General features: G+C 39.7%; 1 protein-coding gene across 5 annotated transcripts in view; it reads right to left on the reverse strand.

The window, feature by feature from the left end:
- The window catches only part of CCNH (cyclin H), an 837,458-nt gene that overhangs the window by 68,848 nt on the left and 748,118 nt on the right, over positions 1-20,492 (reverse strand). For 4 of the 5 annotated variants that reach the window (XM_044064155.1, XM_044064152.1, XM_044064150.1 and 1 more), the window contains 2 exons: positions 18,540-18,648; positions 7,632-7,689 (listed from right to left, as the gene is read on the reverse strand). In XM_044064155.1, coding sequence (XP_043920090.1) covers positions 7,632-7,689; positions 18,540-18,648 — 167 coding nt within the window. The remainder of the gene's footprint in view (positions 1-7,631; positions 7,690-18,539; positions 18,649-20,492) is intronic. The other variant, XM_044064153.1, reaches the window with a different exon arrangement.

A 20,492-nucleotide genomic window follows, 5' to 3' on the forward strand; every position in this document is an offset into this window, starting at 1 on the left:
ACAGTCAATGCAATAGATTTATGGGCAAAGAATGAGTATTTTTGTACTTTTCAGATAAATGGGAAACCGTAGTGCTCAATGCTGACATGGGTTCCAAGTGCAATGTTATGTCAGTAGAAACATTTGCTAGAGTGTGTAATGGTGAAAGGCTTGATTTGGCAAAGTGTGCGAAGTTTGTTGCTTATGGAGGTGAAGAAATTCAAACTGAAGGCTCAGTAGTGCGTTTATGTTACTCTGCGGGGAGAAGCTACAGCTTATTTTATGTGGTCAACAAGCACGTCCAGTCATTATTAGGGTTCAGAGACAGTTTGAAAATGGGACAGAAGTCCACCAAGTTAGCTTGCAAGACCACTACTCTAATTTCGTCCAGTACATTTTTTTCTACCTATGCTGATCTCTTCGCAGACAAACATGGGAGGCTTTCAGTTATGCACTCCTTGAAGTTAGACCCTGATGTCAGTCCAGTTATCAGGCCAACTTTTAAAGTTGCCATGTAGGACAGAGTCAAAGCCGAATTAGATAAAATGGTGTGACAAGGTGTGATTTGTCCAGATGAAGAACGAACAGAAAGGGTATCTTCCATGGTGGTAGCTCATAATAAAAGCTCAGATGACATCAGAATATGTATTGATGCATGAGATTTGAACAAAGTGCTAATAAGACCTCATCATCCAATGCGCACAGTCGAAGAAGTCACAGCCTTGATGCCAAATGCCACTGTTTCTTCTGTCCTAGATGCAAAGAGTTCATTTGGCAAATTCAGCTTGACAAGAAATATCAGTATGCCGTTTAGCAGGTACAGATTTTTGAGTGCCATTTCCAATAAATTCTGAAAGTGAAGTCTTTCAACATGCAGTGGAGCAATTTTTTTCTGGGTATCCTTGTGCTATTATAGTAGATGACATACTAGTACGAGGTCATGGTGATGTTGAGCATGACAGAAGCCAAAAGTTCTGGAAAGGGCACGTCAAGTGAATCTTAAGCTCAATCCACAGAAATGCAAATTCAGGGTACAAGAAGTAACTTATGTCAGTCATTTATTTACTAGTTCAGGCTTACAACCAGACCCTTCTAAGTAAAATGCCATTCTCGAGATGCCAGCTCTAATGTTCAAGCCCTGCAAAATTTTCTTGGCATGGTTAACTACCTAGGCCAGTTCATTCCAGACTTGAGCCAACTATCAGCACCACTCAGAGAGCTGACAAGTAAAGATGTATCATGGTCCTGGTTACAGCAACACCAAAGAGCATTTGATGTCTTAAAACAGAGAATTGATAGTCCACCAACTCTCAGATACTATGGTGATCACAAGCCAGTTACTCTTTCATGTGATGCTTCAAAATTTGGTCTTGGTGCAGTCATTCTGCAAGAGGGTCAACCTGTTGCCTATGCATCCAGAACTCTTACCCAAATTGAAATGCAGTATGCCCAGATCAAGAAAGAGGTTTTGGCAATTGTGTTTGCATGTTCGAAGTTCCATGATTATATTTATGGTAGACCTATCCAGATCAAAAAAGATCACCGACCTTTAGTCACTATCTTAAGAAAGCCTATGCATTCAGCTCCAGCCAGATTGCAATGCATGATGCTGAGATTGCAAAAGTATAATTTCACTCTTGTCTACAAAAGAGGCAAACTTCTTTATTTTTGCTGACGCATTATCCAGATCACCCAGAAACACCACAGAAAAGCATAAGAATGAGAACCTTGATTTTGAAGTAATGGAAGTGAGCAATTTTTCTTCCACATGTCTTGAAGAGATGGGAAATCACACAGCTACAGATCCAGTTTTATAAATGCTCATCTGGATGGCTGTCAAAGCAATCAAGTTTACCTCAAGAAGTACAACTTATTTTTCATACAGAGATGAGATTTTGTCTGACAATAGTATCATTATGAAAGGTCCAAAAGTAATTGTTCCAAAGTCCTTGCAACAAGAGTACATTACTATCTTGCATCATGGTCACCCAGGAACCGACTACCAAAAGAAAGGTGACAGGTTTTGTATTTTGGCCTTCTATAGCACAAGATATTGAGAGAACACTTTCTGTTGATGTGGCTTTGTACTGTTATTCATGGAACAGGATGAAAGAACCACTTCAGCTAAACCAGATTCCTGAACTACCTTGGTTGACAGTAACCACAGACATTTGAGTGGAATGGTCAACATTATTTTGTGCTAGTACACTATTACTCCAATTGGCAAGAGACTGATCTACTTCCTAATCTAGCATCCAATACTGTCATTATCAAGATGAAGTGCCATTTTGCAGTCCATGTTAGTCTGCACATAAGTTATTTCTGTCAATGGCACGCAGTTTACAAGCCAACAGTTCAAAAGATTTGCTGAAGAATGGGACTTTACTCATGTCACAAGTAGCCCAGTGTATCCACAGTCAAATGGTTTGGCAGAACGTGCAGTTCAAAGTGCAAAACCGTTACCAGAGAAGTCAAAATGAGATAATACTGATGTTTTCCTGACTATCAGAAATGTTCCTTGTGATAAACATCTTGGTTCACCTGCTCAGAGACTTCAGTTGAGACAAACCAGTACCGCATTACCAATCAGTAGTCAATTGCTGGTTCCATGTGTCATGAACAACAGATCAGTGAAAGAATCTGTTGAAGCGTTTAACCTAGACGTCCTACTACAATAAAACCAGCAAACTGCTCAATCCATTACAAGAAGAAGTGGCAAGAATGGAAACACACTAAGATTATGATCGGATTGGTGTCGTGAAGAATATTTGCCCAGAGCTGAGATCATACACTGTGGAGGCACAAGGAGCAGAGTTTAGGTGGAATCAGAAACATTTACCAGTGTCCAAGCCTATACCAGAGCACATAGCCTGTGAGAGAGAGACCATCTCAGAGTGAGTTGTCCAGTTTCCAATTCCTGAGGAAGTTCCAAGGAATATTCCTGTTCCTGTGATGAATCCAGAAGATCCTGATTCACTGAAGACTGTCCCCTGTTGCTAAATTTAGTCAAGATTGTTATGTTACGAGATCCAGTCATATCTCCAGACCATGCAATAGATACATGGCAACTTGGACATGAACACTGTGTTTTGTTTCTAATGTCTATAGTAATGCATGTTCAACTCCAATGTTGTTTTTATAAAGGGCAATCTTTTTAAGAGGGAGGCTGTACATAAATGTGTGTATGTACCTTTAAGAAACTATCCAAGGGCTTGCACAAGTGCAGAAATACTGAGCACGTGCAAGTCTGACTGCCATTTTGTAGTAAGCCGTAGAGATGTAAGCATGTAAGGTCTGTCTGTTAACCAGTTAGATTACATTTTATGATGCTATCTTGATGTGTTGAAATACCCCAGCCTGCTTGTCATCTATGAGGGATGAGCGATAAAGGGTGTCTGACTACCTTCATCTTTCTGTCTTTGCCTTGTAACCTGATATAGTTTCTCTGTGCCATCCACTGAATCACTTTCCAAAGCTGGTAGAGTGCCTCTGATGCCTTGTTCTTTGCTATTGCAAATCCTTTATTAGCCTCTCTGTTAGTCAACCACTATTACTTCCTAGTCTGGACTGTCTTTTCTATTCTCACTTTTTCCTGCACTCGTCTCTTTTGTTGACTTCCTGGACTGCTGCATTCCACCACCAGCTTTCCTTATGTACCTTATTTCAATACTTGGCTTGGCTGCAGATCTGTTCTGTAGTCCACACACATGCTGCTTTGGGGTGCTGCTATTCTTTAACTCCACCTACTTCCTCTTCTTGAGGTGCTAGAACCCAGGGTAATTCCACAAACTGTTGTGTTCTCTCTCCAGTCAACTTCAAGATCTTCAGCCTGTTCTCTGTTGACCTCAAGAGCTTTCTCTGACCACTGTTGGAAGCTGATTATGGCAACCAGTGGTTTATGCTGTGGGCCAACTATTTCACTTGGGATGACTTTGCAATCAGTGATTCTACCCTGGTGCCCTTTCCTTACTAGGAGGAAGTCTACTGGAGTTGCATGTTGGCCACTCTTCTAGGTGGTCTTCTGATTGTCTCAATTTCTGAGACCATGTGTTGACTACTATGAAGCCATTTGTCAGACAAAAGTCTAGAATGGCTTCTTCTTTATTCTGGTTGCCTCACCTATGTGGACTCAGACAGTCCTCATATCCTGTTCTGTCTGCAGCGCTATGTGCATTCAGGTCACCCATTATCAACTCCAATTCATGCTGCCCTGCTTTATCTAGTGAGTCCTGCAACTGCTGTCTGAATACACTCTTTTCCTCACTATTAAAACCCTTCTGTGGGGCACAGGCTGAGATGATGAATAATAACCTGTCATTATGGTAAAGTCTGACTGCCATGAGTCTGTCATTAATTCTGATGACATACCTCACTGCCTTCTGAACTTCGCCCTCATCACAATTCCCACACCATTTCTAGCCTGTCCTCCTCACAGTATTTGCCGTACTGCCCTTCCATCTTGCCTCCTAGATACATAGGATATACAGCTTCCTCCTTACTATCATATCATCCACTTCCAGCCTCCATCCTGTCAGTAAACCCACACTAAGTGTAACAATTCTTAGTTCATTTGACAGGTTTATTAGTTTTATGTTTTAGAGCTATCCCAGGTAACCAAAGCAGGATAACTGGACACTGGTTGGCCAGTAGCTTACTGACCCAGGGCTGCTGAGCTTCATGGCAGGCACGCACCATTAACAAGGGTTGCTGGCATAGGTCAAAGCTGGTCAGGTCGTCAATCTGCTTATCACTGGTGAATACCCATGACCATTTGGTGACATTAGTCAACACGACTACATTACCTAGAGTCATATTTTTACACCTTCAAGTGGCTAGCTCTGCCACTGCATGCAGTCTGTGATCTTATCTTGGGGATCCTGTAGACCACAGCAGATGCCCAAAGTGGTTGGTCCTATACAGTCCTTCCCCTTACAGGACCAGATCTAGAGTCTGGTGCTTCTGCCTACAGCTCCATTCTTGGGTATGTTTGAAAAGAAAAAAACTCAAGCTTGTTTTTCGCAGGGGGGAGGAACCCCACAAACACAAAGGGAGAATATGTAAACTCCAAACAGAGAGGTGAAGACTGCAACCATTATGCCAACTGGTCACAGTATCCGTCTCTCTTTTTCAGTAACAGGACTGATTATTATATGAAGGATGTTCTTCCTCTTTGGAACTTTGATGTATTTGTCTTATACAAATCTTTGATTTTGATTACTCATGCACAGCTTTACATCTTCTCCAGGATCATCAAATCCTTGTCTGTGTGCTTACTTAGCAAAATCAGCTTTAGGCTGTGAACCTTCTTATGACTTTTATTCTTACTTTGTTTTTAACCAATACACCTAGCAGTCTTCTGCAATTTTATCCTTACAGTATTTCTGTCTAAGCTGACTTATTTAAAGCATTTCATGTAATTTGTGTTGACATTCAGGAACTGATAATGTTGATGAAGTAGACAACTACTTTGCAACCTTCCGTCCATTAAGAATTGATTTGCACAATACTGTAATTTCAATTATTTTTAAAGTATACTCTACAATTCAATATGCTCTCCAGATTCTACTTGTGTTTCACTTGTATCTTAGTCAATATCTATTCAAATTGCTGAAGAACTGATTAAATGCTAGCCAATGCATTTTACTTCTATACCCACAAATACTGCATGAAGTAAACTGAACATTTCGTGGCCTCTATTCTAAAACTTCACATGGCTCCCTTTTTTGTATCCATTGCTGCAACAACACATCCTGTCTTTATCTGTATGTTTAATTTGACTTGCACATTATTTTACATGCATCCATTCCATCATGCAGTTCATTTAACTCTGAATAATCTCACTTGATCTGCACAAATCTGCAGCTTTAGATAAAATCTGTACTTCTCAAACTCCCTTAATAACATGCTCCTTTGTCTTTTTTCTTGTACAGCAAATCATTCTACCTCTTACTAGTGAGCCACGCAACTCACCAAATTTAAAATATAAGCATGTACGGTCTTTGTAGGACCTTATGCTCCTACAAAAACAAATGTCTAATAAGTTCCTTCTGGTTTGACCATAATGTGAAAGTATTGTTTTATCTTTCTTCGTTTCCCCAGCAAACAGCAGGAATGCAAACTATATTTTTAGGCTTCTCAGCCAATTCACTATCAATGAGGAAATAAGCTGAATTTTGGGATCCATAGCTTCCAGTTTTCTGCCAAATTACGTCAAAGTGAAAGTATTCCTGGTGGTTTCATTCGAGTAATTTTTAACGGAGACTTGTACTTCTGTACTATAAATCTAAACGTTTGAAAGCAATTGTATTTTTTCACTTTGACACATGTGCTTCTTCAGTTTGTGGTAGGCATTTATTCATGTCTAACACCACTTTAAACTTGGATACACAGCAAATAAAACAGAGGCACTGGATGCATGTAATAATTTCATTGAGGCATAAATTCAAGATAACTTCTGTAGAACTTCCAAGTACTACATGACATACAAAGCAATGAAGCTAGTTAATTAACAATGAAGTCATACAAGTGTACGATACCTAAAGAATAGTGTAGCCCACACTATGCAGAAACTGTGTCACAGCAGTACAGCATTTAGAGATGCAGCCTCACAGTGCCTGATTCTCCAGACCACTCCCTGGCCAAAGTGCCTTCTGTGTGTAGTCTGTACATTCTCTAGAATATCTGGTTTCCTTCACATCCCACAGATGAACTGATGAACTGTTGAACTGGTGATCCAATAAACTGGGTGTGTCTGCGAGTTTGTGTGTGCACGTCTGTGCTCTCACCTGTGTCTGCGTGTGCACTTGTGCCTGTGTGTGCACCTCTTCCTGTGTACCTGTGCCTGCACGTGTGCGCATGAGCGTCTGTCTGCACTTGCAAGCATGTGTGCGCATGAGCATCTGTGCACGTGCCTGTGTCTGCATGTCTGTGTGCTTGCATCTGTGTCTGTTTTCGTGGTCTGCATGTGCATGTTTAGGTCTGTCTGTGCATGCGCGGATTGGTCTGTACGTGTGTGCATGTGTGCCCACTGGTGCCCTGCAATGAAGTATTTCACCCCTGTTCATGATTAATTTTACTGCCATTCACCCAGTTAGTGCTGGCATAGGTTCTGGCTTCCTGCAACCCAGAAATGATGTAAACTGATAAGATGAGCATGAACAAAAGACTTTAATTCATGCCATATTTCTACCTCTACATCTACTGTGGACAGAAACAGATGTACAATTCCTGAATACTAATATGTCCTTTCTAATAACTCTGATCCCCCCTTGTACACTGCAATCAATAAGTTTCATATCCCTGCCTACTGACAATATGCAGGAGCCAAAGTGCTGTTAATGCACAACTGACCTTATCAGATGGCATGAAAAAATAAGATGGGAGTACCACATCTCATACAACTCAATGGAAATGAAATTTGCTGTGACTGAATCAATCAGCTTGATGAGATACCTGCTGAAATTGCCTTGATTAGCAGATGTAAAAAAAATAACAAGATCAAAGTTTTCCAACCAGAACATAGCATCAGTAATTTTAAAAAGCTAAGCTTTGCTAAATTGCACTCCAGAAAGACTTTTATAATATTTCTGCAAGCATCTCAATGTAGGAATAGAAAATTCTTCACATTTACTTCATCATAAAAGGAAACTAACCTCATCCAATCTAGGCCTTTTTGAAACATAGCCATCATCTTCATATCCCCTTTTCCTGCTGTACATAAGAAATAGAGAACATTAACTATATTTCCTAGGAGATCATAAAAACATCACTCAAATGAATGTCATCGAGGCTGAAAATCATAGAAAAACATATGAACATGTTAACAGGAAAAGGAGGCCAATGGTTCAGTGAGTATGTTCAAGTACTGTACCTAGACTGAATACCCAAACAGATTATTGTACTCACAATAAAGTGCGACCTTCAAGAAGGCCTATATGCAGATGGTGGAACACTTGAGTACATTGTTTCTGTATTCGCTCATACAGCAGTTTCTTTAATCTTGCAGATTTATACTCACTGAATACAACCCCCTTTGCCCATACTGGCATGTCTGTCCTGGATAAAGAAGTGAGGTCATCCCCGGAATCCAGAATTTTTGACCCTCTCCTGACTAAAGAGGTAAATCTGGAAGAAAACACTACCTAATTATTAATATGAAGTTTACTTACAGAATGACACGCCACCAATGGTACAGTAGTTGCAGAGTCCCAAACAGAGGAGATGGGGCAGAAATAAAACACCCACTGCAGAGGGCCCTTCTCAAAGATCAGCTCAGACGGTGAATGCTGACATGTATTGTTATGAAGGAAACTATACCGTGTGTGGAGCACTTGGCAAAGATCCCAAGCAGTGTCAAACAATTTCTAAACTGCAAAAAGGAGTGATTCAGTAGAACATACTGTCCAGAAGGTGTGGTTCAGTAGAATATACCCTGGTGAGGGTATGCCCTGAAGAGCAAGAGGTCATGGAGAAGATTCTGATGAGGCCACTTTTCAGAAACAAGCATAAACATTAGTCACTCCTCCCCTAGAGTGTCCCATTCTGAATACATTACACACTGGTCCACTAAATGCAGACATACTTGTCCACTAAATGCAGAAATTCAGAAGTTGACAGTTCTTATGGATGTGGTCTGTTTGGTAACTATGAACCCTTCTGTTTAAGGAATGTAACAGACAAGCAAACTGGTCTGTCTTCCTGTACCTGTTGATCATGCAGAGGTTAAAATGTACAGCTTGTATGAGGCACACCTCACAGCTACACATATTTGACTTAACTCCTGTTGCTTTGGAATAACAATTTGAGGATAAATACCCACTTCACAGAACACATTTTTGACTAGTAAATCCCCCTCAACCTACAAGTTTGACCTCTTTCCTTCTGGGTGGGGCATATGCTGGATATATTGCAGGAGAAGAAAGCGTCTTCAAAGAGGACTATGCCAGTGTGTCAAAGAAACCTAAAAATTTGAAAATGTATTAGCAGACACCCAAAGGATCCCACTGCCTTGGTCCCAAATAAACTAAAGAAATGCTATCAACCTTTTGACAAGCACAACCTGCCATTAAGCTATGGCCCCAGCAAAGTAACATACCTTTGCAAAAGCCATTTAAATAGTCATGCACTTGATACCCATTTAGGCAAAAAGAAACTGGCCAAGGTACACAACCCTGCCCCCCACAAAAAAAAAAAAATATTCCTAAGCCGCTTATCTATTACAAGACTGGACAGGTTGCACAAATAAATACATCAGCACCATCACCATGCAACAAGACATGACAGCTAGTGTACAGCACAGACTCCAAGCCAAGGTGGACTATGTAGAAACAGTAGTGAACTAGTACATATAACAGATACATCCATATAGTATTGGCAGTCCACACAAATGACCATCTTTAGTGGGTCAAACAGTTAGCATATCCTCACTACCAATCAGCATTAATCATGTTTTTCAGGAAATTCCCTTGCCTGGGGGATGGATGCATATATACGGCACTGCATATTGTGTGACATCACATGTTGACTACATCACCATGCTTGTCCACTGTGCCTCCCAATTTCATCTAATTGGCAATTGAAAGCATTCTTCTGCAAGTTAAGAGCAATTAAGATATGGGACCCCCACTATTAGCAAATGATAAAGTGTATGCATGCTGGATTACCTGGGAATGCAGTCAGCTAAGGTCTTTTGGAAGGACCCTCCACCTGTACAGGGGACAGAGGGAGGGTACTCCTGACACATCAAGGAGGGTGTTCTTTGTAGAGAAGATAAACTGGCAGGGCAACAACATATTTCTAACATACTTCACTTTCCTTGATTGGTTTTATGGCCAGGTTATTGCCTAGTAAAAAAGAATAAAAAGTTCCCTTGTATAAGGGACCAGAAAACCACACCAAAATCATGGCTTAAAATTAAAAGAACTCTCATGTCAAAATGGATCAACACCACAGTTGCAAAAGAAAAAGCTGCCTAGAAAGGGAATGCTGCAACAATGCCCAACACTAACAGACCAAGCAAGCAATGAAGGCAACTACTCTAGCAAGCAGACAAGAATACTGACTAGGACTGTGGGCAATGTGTCTGATGGCACTATGGGACCAATTCTCCCCTAAGGGTGAGGTGAACTTGAAGCCTCTCACTCCTTCAGTCGTAGCTGGCTCCAACAAAAGAGCTTCTGAGGGGTCCTGCAGAAGGAGCAGTATTCTTGCAAGAACAGTCCCCTCTTTTTACTAACCCTACTCAAGGAGCCAGATGAAGAATGGATTTAGCAAAGGCAGAAACCATCTTCCCAAAAAGGCAAAAGAGGAAATGGGTCCCTCCAGACACAATGTAAAAAGACAATCCCAGGAGGCAGAGCTACATGGAGTACATGCATCCTCACTCAAATCTCAAAGCTCTCTTAATCCTCAGAGGACAATGGGGTAAGGGAAGTTCAAGACTCTTGCTGTCCTAGGTATGAGGAGAGGTGAGCTTGTGAGAAGCCAGCGTTGGGTGTCAGAAGATGACAGATCAGCACCAGATCATGAAGTAACAAGTTTGATGTAGAAACAGGACTGCGCAAGGAGTGACACAAGCTTCAGGCCTTACTCCTTTAATGTACAGTTCAACAGATTTCACAAACTCTTACCATCATCAAACAGCTGGCTGACAATCAGTCCCAGAGTTACAGAGCACAGCAAAAGATAACAACATGGACAGATCCTACTCTACTGGTCTATGCCGGCCTGAATATGTCAGAGGGCCAGAGAGAGGAGTGGCCCTGGTGGGATTACCTTCATCCATGGCTGGATAGTTCAAGAAACCAGTTCCCAGGATCAGGCTGGCCAACCAAGAGCTGCAGCTAATTATCTTGAAATAGGGTGGTTTGAGAAACTTCAGATGCCACCACCAGTGTAAGAATAAAAGGAGTGTCTCTCTCCTGCTAGCAAGATCCCAGACCAAGGTTGAGGACCTCTTCACGCTCAAGTTATTAGTAGTAAAAAAAACCTGATAAGAGAAACAGGCTAGGCCATATTGTTCCCTGAAAGCATTCAGGGGTTTTCCCAGCTGGGAGAGCTATAAAGAAAAGACAAAACCAATGAGCACTTAGTAGAAGCACAGGTTACACCATGCTTCTTGGCATATTTAACCTTTCTTTTAGGTTAACTCAAGTCTATAAATGCGGCTGTCAGTTTGGGACGTTTGCTCCTATTAGGAGGGTAAAACTTCAGTATTTGAAGATGTACATAGTCTTGAGTGTTAGTATTAAGATAATAGGTTTTAGGGGGTACTTAGAATGTATTTTTTTGTTTGAGGGCTTTTGATACAAAAAAAAAGTTTTGTAAGATATGACATAGGCTCAAATTGATATAAAAAGAAACTGTATAAAATTTCAACCTGTCAAACAGTGTATGCATGCATCTCAAAAGCTGGAAGTAGACATTTAACAAAAAAGCGTTTTATATATAAAAGGTGGGAATAAGAATGTTTTAATGCAATGATGCTTTCTGTAATGTCTTTAAATGTCAACAGTCTCTCAGATATATACAAAAAAGAAAGAGTAGTGAACGATATTAAAACATGTAGAGTGCAAATGCTTATGTTACAGGAGACACTCAGAAAGAACTGAACATGTGAATTTGATAAAGAAAGTTTTTCAGGATGGTTATTCAGCAGAATACCTGGGACAAAGGAAAAGAGTAGTACTTACATTAATTGTAATATGAGCTCCAATAGTGATAGAAGAGGATAAAAAGATAATAATGGCAAATTTGTAGTGCTATGGGGCTACTGGCAAGCAAGAAGGATTATACTGGCATGCATTTACATTCCACGTAAAACTGCTATAAAATGGAGCTTAAGAAAATTGTGGGAGAAATAGACCATTTTCAGCAAGGAATACTGCTTGTAGGCGAGGATTGGAATGTGATTTGCAACAGTGAAGATATGTCTAGGGGTCCCAGAAGGGAAAGCATAACAAAGTATGGTAGACTTTTAAAAAAAATTATGACATTTGACATGGAAGTGGAAGATGTAAATTCAACAATAGAGTTCGGAGTGAATTTACATATTATTCCCCAATATATAAAAAAACTGGGCTAGGCTAGACATAATTTACACTTCACAGGAACAATTGTATTTAATTGAAGGTCTTGATATGCATCCAATAACTATTTCAGATCATGAGCCAGTAATAACTAAAATAAAGAAACACTGGGCAATTAAATAAAAATGAGACACTGGTGCTTTCCCACCTATCTGTTGAAGAGAGATGAATTTAAGGAATGGGTAGTGGAAATTATTCAGTAGCTATTAGAGAGGACATAAATTTCTTCTGAAAATATAGCTAGGGAGTGGGATAAAATTAAGGTGGAGATACGGTGGAAATAAAAGAAATGGAGCTATGGTTAAGAAGTAACAAGAATTACTTACAGGGACTGACAAATGTTAAAGTGTTGCAGAACAGGGTGAATTTCACAGAATAAGAGGATCAACTGCAGAATGCTACGCAGAAAATAAGGGATTACCTCGATAATATGCATGAGTTTAGAAAGACTGCTCTTAAGCAACTGTTTTTGAGAACAGTAGAGCACAAAAACTTTTAGCACAACTCGGGCAATAGAAAGTAGAACGGGTGGTCACCAAGCTTAGGAAGCCTATAACAACGAAGGTAACAAGAGATCCTGTAGCGGTATTAGAAATATTTTAGAAATTCTATGATAGTCTTTATAAAGCAGATAAATATGGAACTCAAGAAAAGATACAAATGGAAATGTTTATGGAGAAGATGAAATAAAAATTGTGATGTATAACCAATTGACAGGAAAGTCCCCAGGAATAGATGGCATTCCTGTGTAAGTTTGGAAGCTATGAGGGAAAAATTATAAAGATCTGGAAAATTTTGTTTAGCAGTATTTTAAGAGGAGGAGAAGTACCAACACCCTGGAAGAAAGCAGTGGTAACGGTAATACTTAAAGTGGGTAAAGACCCATCAGACCCGGCTTCATACAAGCCCATTTCAATATTAAACCATGACTATAAAGTGTTCATGTCTATAATAGCAAAAAGAATGACAAAAGTAATGCCAAAATTGATAGAAATTATCAATGTGGTTTTGTGGAGGGGAGGCAAACAAATGACATTTACAGAACACTGATGATCCAGTGGGAAGCAGAATGTAAGAAGATACCATTGTTGTTGGTGGGTCTTGATGCAGAGAAAGCATTTGACAGAGTAAGCTGGGACTTTACAAGCAAGGCAATGGAAGCATTTGCATTTCCTGAAATATAAGGTTTATTAGGAGGATATATAAGGGACTGGAGGTGAAAATTTAAAGTGGGTGGGGTCCTCTCTGATAATTTCTGCTTGAGCAGACTAACTAGGCAGGGGTGTCCTCCTTCCCCTTAGTTATTTGCATTATACTTAGAACCACTGGCAAAGAAAATAAGGGACTCAAATTCAAGGATATAACTGGTATGGTAGTCAGGAAAACCTGTCTCTATTAGCAGATGATATTTTATACCTGACAAAACCAGAAAGAGACATTACAGTGTTATGAAACATTTTGAGACAGTTTCAAACTTTTTCAGGATTCAAAATGAATGAAGCTAAAACAAAGGCAATAGCAGTATATAATGTACCCACACACACATATTGGTTCAGCAATATCCATATTTATGGGGACATGATAAAATGAAGTATTTAAGAGTATGGATTAAAATTATTCTGGTGTGGCAGCTAAGGATATGTAGGAAGAGACTAAACAAAAGATAATACAAAACTTGAGAAAAATGGAAGCTTGGAGAGTACGATACAAGCAGTCAAATGTTTTTAATCCCTTTAGTCTTATACACAGGTCAGGCATATTTTATCAACCAGAGGAGAAGTTGTGGATAGCAATTAACAGAGAGCTGAAGGACTTTACCTGGGAGGGGAAGACAGTAAGAGTCAAATGGGATAAGCTGATTCTTCCAGTAGAACAGGGCAGACTGGGATTACCCAATTTGAAAGGTTATTTCAGAGCTACACAATTAAGGCTCCTACATATAGTACAAGCAGAAAACTATAATTCAAAGTGGAAAGGGATGATGTGGAAATGGGGGGGCTCAAGAAACAATAAGAGACTGGGATTTTGGATGCAGGCTTTAAGGAGAATAACAACAATCACACAGAATATTATATCCACAAAGTAGAAGAAAGCATTCCAAGAACTAAGCCAGCACGGGAATGGAGAAAGGAGATTTTGCTGACAGGGATGACTGCAATTGAGGATACAGATAATAGGCAAAAGGGGGCTGGAATTTATTAGAGGAAACTGGCAAAGGAACCAATATACTGGGAGCAGATAGCTAGAGAAGGAAAGGTAATAGAATGGGAAGAGGTGAAGAATTTATTTGGACTGCAGGTTAGAGACTGCCTTCCCTATCAAGGAGTGATATCAGAGTACAGGCAAAGAGAAAGAAATAGGGTGTCCCAAATGAAAGACCAACACTGGTAGAGTTTTTAGTAGAGTCTAGAACCGAAGCTGCCATTAAAAAAATAAGAATTAGTACAGCATATAAAATATTTCATGATACAAATCAGACGTTGGAAAGGACTGGGAGGAGAGAAAGGATAAGCAATTCCCAAAGAAACAATGGGAGGATATGTATGTCTCGCAAATATGCAACAAAATGTAGAAGATTTAGGATTTTAGCTTGGAAATATTTACACAGATATTTTTATACCCCAAGTATACTCCAGAGAATTTTTCCTCAGGTAGACAGCAAATGTTGGAGGTGTGACTGGGAAGAAAGAGGTACTTGGGAATATACTTTCTGGGAGTGTGGTGGGTTGGCGGACTTTAAGGATTCCCTGCGGGATGCACTGTCAAGAGATGCTAGGTGGGCAGACTGGTATGATGTGAGAGATGATTTTTCTATGGTGGATGCCAAAAAGGCAATTACTAGAAAATGGAAATCAAAATCTAAATCAACTATATTAGAAGTAGAGAATATACTAACAGAGAGAAAACAACTGAAATTGAGATCTGAGTAGGAACAAACTGCAAAGGAAAAAATGGGAATTATGGGAACAATACGTACAAGGGAGGAATGAGGCACAACTTAAATGAGCTAGGTAATGTTGGACTGAAAATGACTGGGTAGATTATAAGTGATACATAATGTTTGCAACTGGGAGTATGTCAGTATGGTCTGTGATGTAAAATGTTTGCAACTAGGAGCGTGTCAGTGTGGGTTGTTTTCATTTATATAAATGTATGACTGCTTATGGTTTAATAAAAATGTTCCTTGTTTTAAAAAAAGGGGGCAGGAATTGAATAATTGATGTAATGTTGCTTAGGTTATATGCTATATAGAGATTATATGACATATAGAGCAATATATCTGAAGAATAATGTTTGCTAATGATAACTTGTTAATACAGTTTGATTACTTTGTATAAATGTAAAATTGCCTATGTCACAAGTGCTAATTCAATAAAGGTGTGTTTAGTCTTTAGTAGTAAGAGCAAACTCATCAACTGAAGTGTTCGGGGTGAGGGACAGATGAACACTGGACCTATCCTGAAGAATTTCAAGCCTGGAGCTGGCCTTGAATTCTTGTCCCTGTGATGATACTGTGCTATGCCTGTGGCTGTAAGAAATACTCTCCCTACCAGTCTCCATTTACAGAGCTCTAAATCATCAGCACCTTCATGGACTGCCCAAGTAAATTTTCTTTTCTTCAGTGCCAAATTGCTGGGCTGACCACTCTGGTGCTTGGGGAAGTTGGCAATGCTGCTGTAGGTCTTGGTTTGAAATCTTATAGTTACATAGGGGCTTACTACAATGTTCAAGTACACAAGCACAGATCTCTCCTGACAAAGGCAAGGACCCAGACAAAACTGTCAGAACTAAAAAAGAAGGTGTTGGGGACAAACATACTGCTGTATATCTTGGTTATGTCATGGTGTGGGAAGGCAAGCAGATGTGCACACAAGTGTGACTGTACTGAAAAAAAAAGCCAACTTCTGATTGCCTGAGCCATATCACTTAATCAATGACTTGAAAGGGAGGGTTCTCATATTTCAGACTTTACATTCGTGATAAAGAATGAAGCTGGGTAAGAGGGATATTTGTTTTTCTGAATAACTGAGATCCTAGCTTCACAGCAGGAATGCGAAAGTGCTTCCTCACAATACTAACTTTCACGGCTACAACAGGTACAGAATAATAAGAGCAAAGGTAGCTTTAGAAAGCTCTACTGGCACACTATTCAGTCTCTTAGTTTCATTTGATAAAGTCAGACAAGGAACCCAAATTAGAAATGTGCTTCAAAGACATCCTCTTTCACTGAAAGCGCAAAATATAAACAGCTTAAAGAATTGGGTGTTTAACATAACTTACTCTGAGGTCACATGAAACAGAGTTTCAAGGATATGGGATAGCAAAGAAGTGAGTTTTGATCATAGAAATACTAATAGGGTCAATCTTAATCACAGTAATCATGACTGACAGCCACAGTTCATTCTGTTATTCTGCTCCTTCTACATTAGCGATGATAAAAGAAACGCTCTTTGCTGAATGTTAAAACTTTGGAAGCTCCAAGGTATCTGAATACATACTTACAAAGCAATTTCTGAAAACAAGAGTTTTTTTTTTTTTTTTTAAGTTTTTAATCTTGGAAGATGTGTTGTTTAGGTCCTACCCCTTTGAATTCTGAAGACCACTCTAATTGTCCTTCTTGTGAAGTATGGACCTATAATGAATGGAATGAACAATATGTTCTTGCTTACACAGTTATGTATCTGCTGCTTGGATTGTTTTATTAAATCAGGAGCATCCAAAATTAGATCAATAGGTTCCCACTGTAGCTACATAAAACAGGTCTACCAAAGGTCTAAAATTACATTTTATTTCACTACGTTCATGTAGATGCAAGCCTTAAGATGACCCTAAAGGCTGCCCAAGTAACCCAAGGTAGACAATGATCACGTGCTAATACAAGGTTCAGAAATCAGTGGTGAAAGAAGATTCCTATACATCCTTCTGACTCTTTCATCAACAATAAAATATAACAACCAACCAATGTCCGGGTATCTTCTCACCCATTAAATGAATGATCAAGACTGAGGACATGAAATAAAAGCGAGATCGGTACGGTCTGCAAGGCAAAGAACATCTCATTCTCTTCAGTAATAAAGACCCTGTCCACATGTCTGTCCAACCTGCTACAAACCTTTCACTGAAAGCCTATCGACAGAAAATAGGGGTCTACTGCCTGCTTGTGGCAAATCATCGGGGTAGAAAAACATATTTCAATCTCCCGACAGAACCAATTCTTTATGTAGATCTTGCAATTGTGTCAACAGGGCCTTGATCAAACTTACAGTAAAAACCCAAAGATAGCAAGACTATATCTCACCAGATTTGTTATGATTTTCTGAAATCCAGAGTCAGAACAGGAGCTACCCAACATACCCTTGATCATATACTTAACATGATCATGAGTGTGAGTTTACTACTGACTCATGAAGGCAAATCTAGTGCACAGTAAGCACATTCCTCACCACCTGCCATTGAAGAAGAAGCAGTACACTGACTGCCAGTATACCTGGTGTACCAGTTTCTGCTACTCGAAATCTCGGATGCAGCCACCTGAGGCATACTAATGAGCTGGTGATGTCATTTATGCTGCAAATGAAAATTACTAAGCAATATATAAAATACGTAAATAAAAATGTAAACTTTTAGCTCTCTCACTAACCAGAAGAAAAAGACTACTGTGGAACCAACACTGCACACGTTTCCTGTCAACTCAGTAAAAGACAGGACAGGTAAGACAAAGCCTGCAACCTTCCACTAATACATCCTCAGCTCCTCAAAACAGCTGCATCACAGCAGACTTGAACCAGTAATTGTAAAGACAACTATATGAACAATAAATAACTTCAGAAGCATTGTAAGGGACCCCCCCCCACATTCGTTTCACTATACTAGGCCCTGAAAACTGACACCGTTCCTGAGAAATGAGGAAGACCAGGATCATCAATCCTCTGAATTGGTTGGACAGGCTGGGTTGAAATGCTTATGCCAGCTCTACTTGTGTTTCTCTCAAACAATACACACAAAGTCAGTGCATGCCGTGCCTTGTGATCTGGTAGCCACAAAACCACAGATGGCTTAAATGTTGTCAAGCATGTAGCATGGAAACCTTTCCACAACACACACCAAGACTGAGAACCAAACTGAGTGACTGGTAGAAAGGAACTGTCAGAGTCAGAAGCTAAGTGTATTCCTCTTGGGTACACTATGATGTCATACTGTGCACAAGCAAAGGGCATCTGGTGCTGAAGGCCTCATAGAAAAAAAATGCTGAAATGGTGAGTATAGAAGGATAATCCCAATCGCAAGACTCACTCAGAAGGGTCCCACATTAGATTTTATGTTTACACTAAATCTATGTCATTTCATAAGTGCAAATATCTAGACATATAGCTAGCTAGTGCAGTAACAAAAGACGGCTTTACTACCACCAAAACAAGTTTATATGCAAAACTAAAATGCAAAACTGTTGCAACACAGTAGTAAAATACCTACCTAGCTGTACTCAAAAGTTCCTTGCTGTGGCACTTCTCCAGCTTTTGTTTGAGTACATTTATTTCTTCAATCTTAGGAAACTCATACTTCTTTACCAAATTCTGTATATCTGCAAAACAAATACATTTAAGCATTCTGAACATTTGCATGAAAAAAGGATACAGTACGGAGAGAAAAAAATCTGCTCCAAACCAAAAATGCTTACAAAATTAAAAAAGGATAATGGAATCAATAAGACTGGATCTAGGCAGTCACATGACTGTAAGCAAGGAGGTGCTACTCCACATAAAAAAACAGCCAGTCTGAAAAAGCAATAACACAATTAAAGACATTTTTTCCCCGCTGGGGCACCTACCCCCAAAGTTTTCTGTACCTCAAACTTAAACAGACTGTACTTCAAGGTCACCGCAACTTGGAGAAATATATTCCCACATTAAGTGCAAAGTTTGACCAATTGGAACATTCAGTACTGCTCCATCACCATAAATTATGATCCACTGCATACTGTAACTGCGGTACTCCAAGTAAAAACTACAACACTAATGCACACAATAAAAGTAGCTTTACAAGAATGGTAAACTGGGTTCTGGTGGCCAACACCTGCTCTAATACACTGCTTCTGCTCCCAGCCACAGGACACAACTACTTTAAAGGCAGGAATATGCAAAGAGCTCAAAAATAAGTTCTGAAAGGGAGAGCATGTTAATTTATCAAACTAATAGGAGTTCTAAAGAGAAGATCTGGAAGTGTTTAGAGCTGGGATACACCCCTATACCTGTCGCCCACTGTAGAAAGGATGAATTTTACAAAATAAAAAGGCTTCAACACATTACTTATAAGACACTCTAAGACAGCAGCAAGACAATGCGCTTTTCCTCACGTACTTTTCAACAAAGGCAGTCAAGGATGCTTTTGTCAGAAAGGGCCATATTTTTAAAAACAACAAATGTTGATTTGCAGGAAACGTAATACATACACAAAAGAAATCACATACAAATACCAATTCACATGGGCTACACCTGGTACACAAAATTAACTTCATAATAATAATAATACAAAACCCAAACATTTTGAAACATATCCAATTCTCCTATCAAAAGGATACCAAACCACGCTCACAAACACACACACACACACACACACACACACACACACACTCTCTCTCTCTCTTACACACACTCTCTCACACACACAGACATATATGCAACTATTTACATGGCCCTATCCTCCCAATCCCTAACTTAATAAAAAAAGGATCAGACAAAAGGAAAATTATACTAAAGAATGAATCTGTTTCAGCATCCTCCAAGAGCTCCAAGGAACGTGCTGCCACTAACCACAGACCTCTTTTCTGTCAAACAGTCAAATGTTCAAAATATTCAAAATATCCTAGTTATAAAACCAATACCAGACATCTATGGCTGCCGTTTAAAACCAATCAGTCTTATGGGTCAAGCTTATTCACAAACCTCAGTCTCACACATCAACCAAAAAAACGTAATGCTGTTCTCCCACTGACAGAGATCCCTGACTCTTCTATTTCTTGGTAATGCATTTTCTGGCTACCGGGATGCACATCAGAGTGCATATCTAGCCCATGCTGCTTTATCCAAGGAGTCCAAAAGAAAACTCCAACTTCCTGCCTTAGTCACAGACCTAGCAAAAGCAGCTTAACATCACAAGAGATAGGGCTGCAATAGTATGCAACTCCGAAACATGTACCACCAGTCAGTAAGTTCAGCCTGATTCTAACTTCAACATGGGCATGGTAAGAAAAAACCTTACTAAGCAGGGAGGAACACAGAACTGGCTCACACAAGCCACCCCAAAGACTTGCAAAGGCTGGTCTAGTAGCTCAGTTTGAGGCCACCAATACTAAAGGCCTAGAATCTTATGTAACAGACAAGCCAAAGCTAATTTGGGCATTCTTTCTGATGGTCACATAAGGTTTAT

Source organism: Protopterus annectens, chromosome 2.part2 (genome assembly GCF_019279795.1).
Source record: "Protopterus annectens isolate FY-2018-M chromosome 2.part2, PAN1.0, whole genome shotgun sequence".
Taxonomy (NCBI): domain Eukaryota; kingdom Metazoa; phylum Chordata; order Ceratodontiformes; family Protopteridae; genus Protopterus; species Protopterus annectens.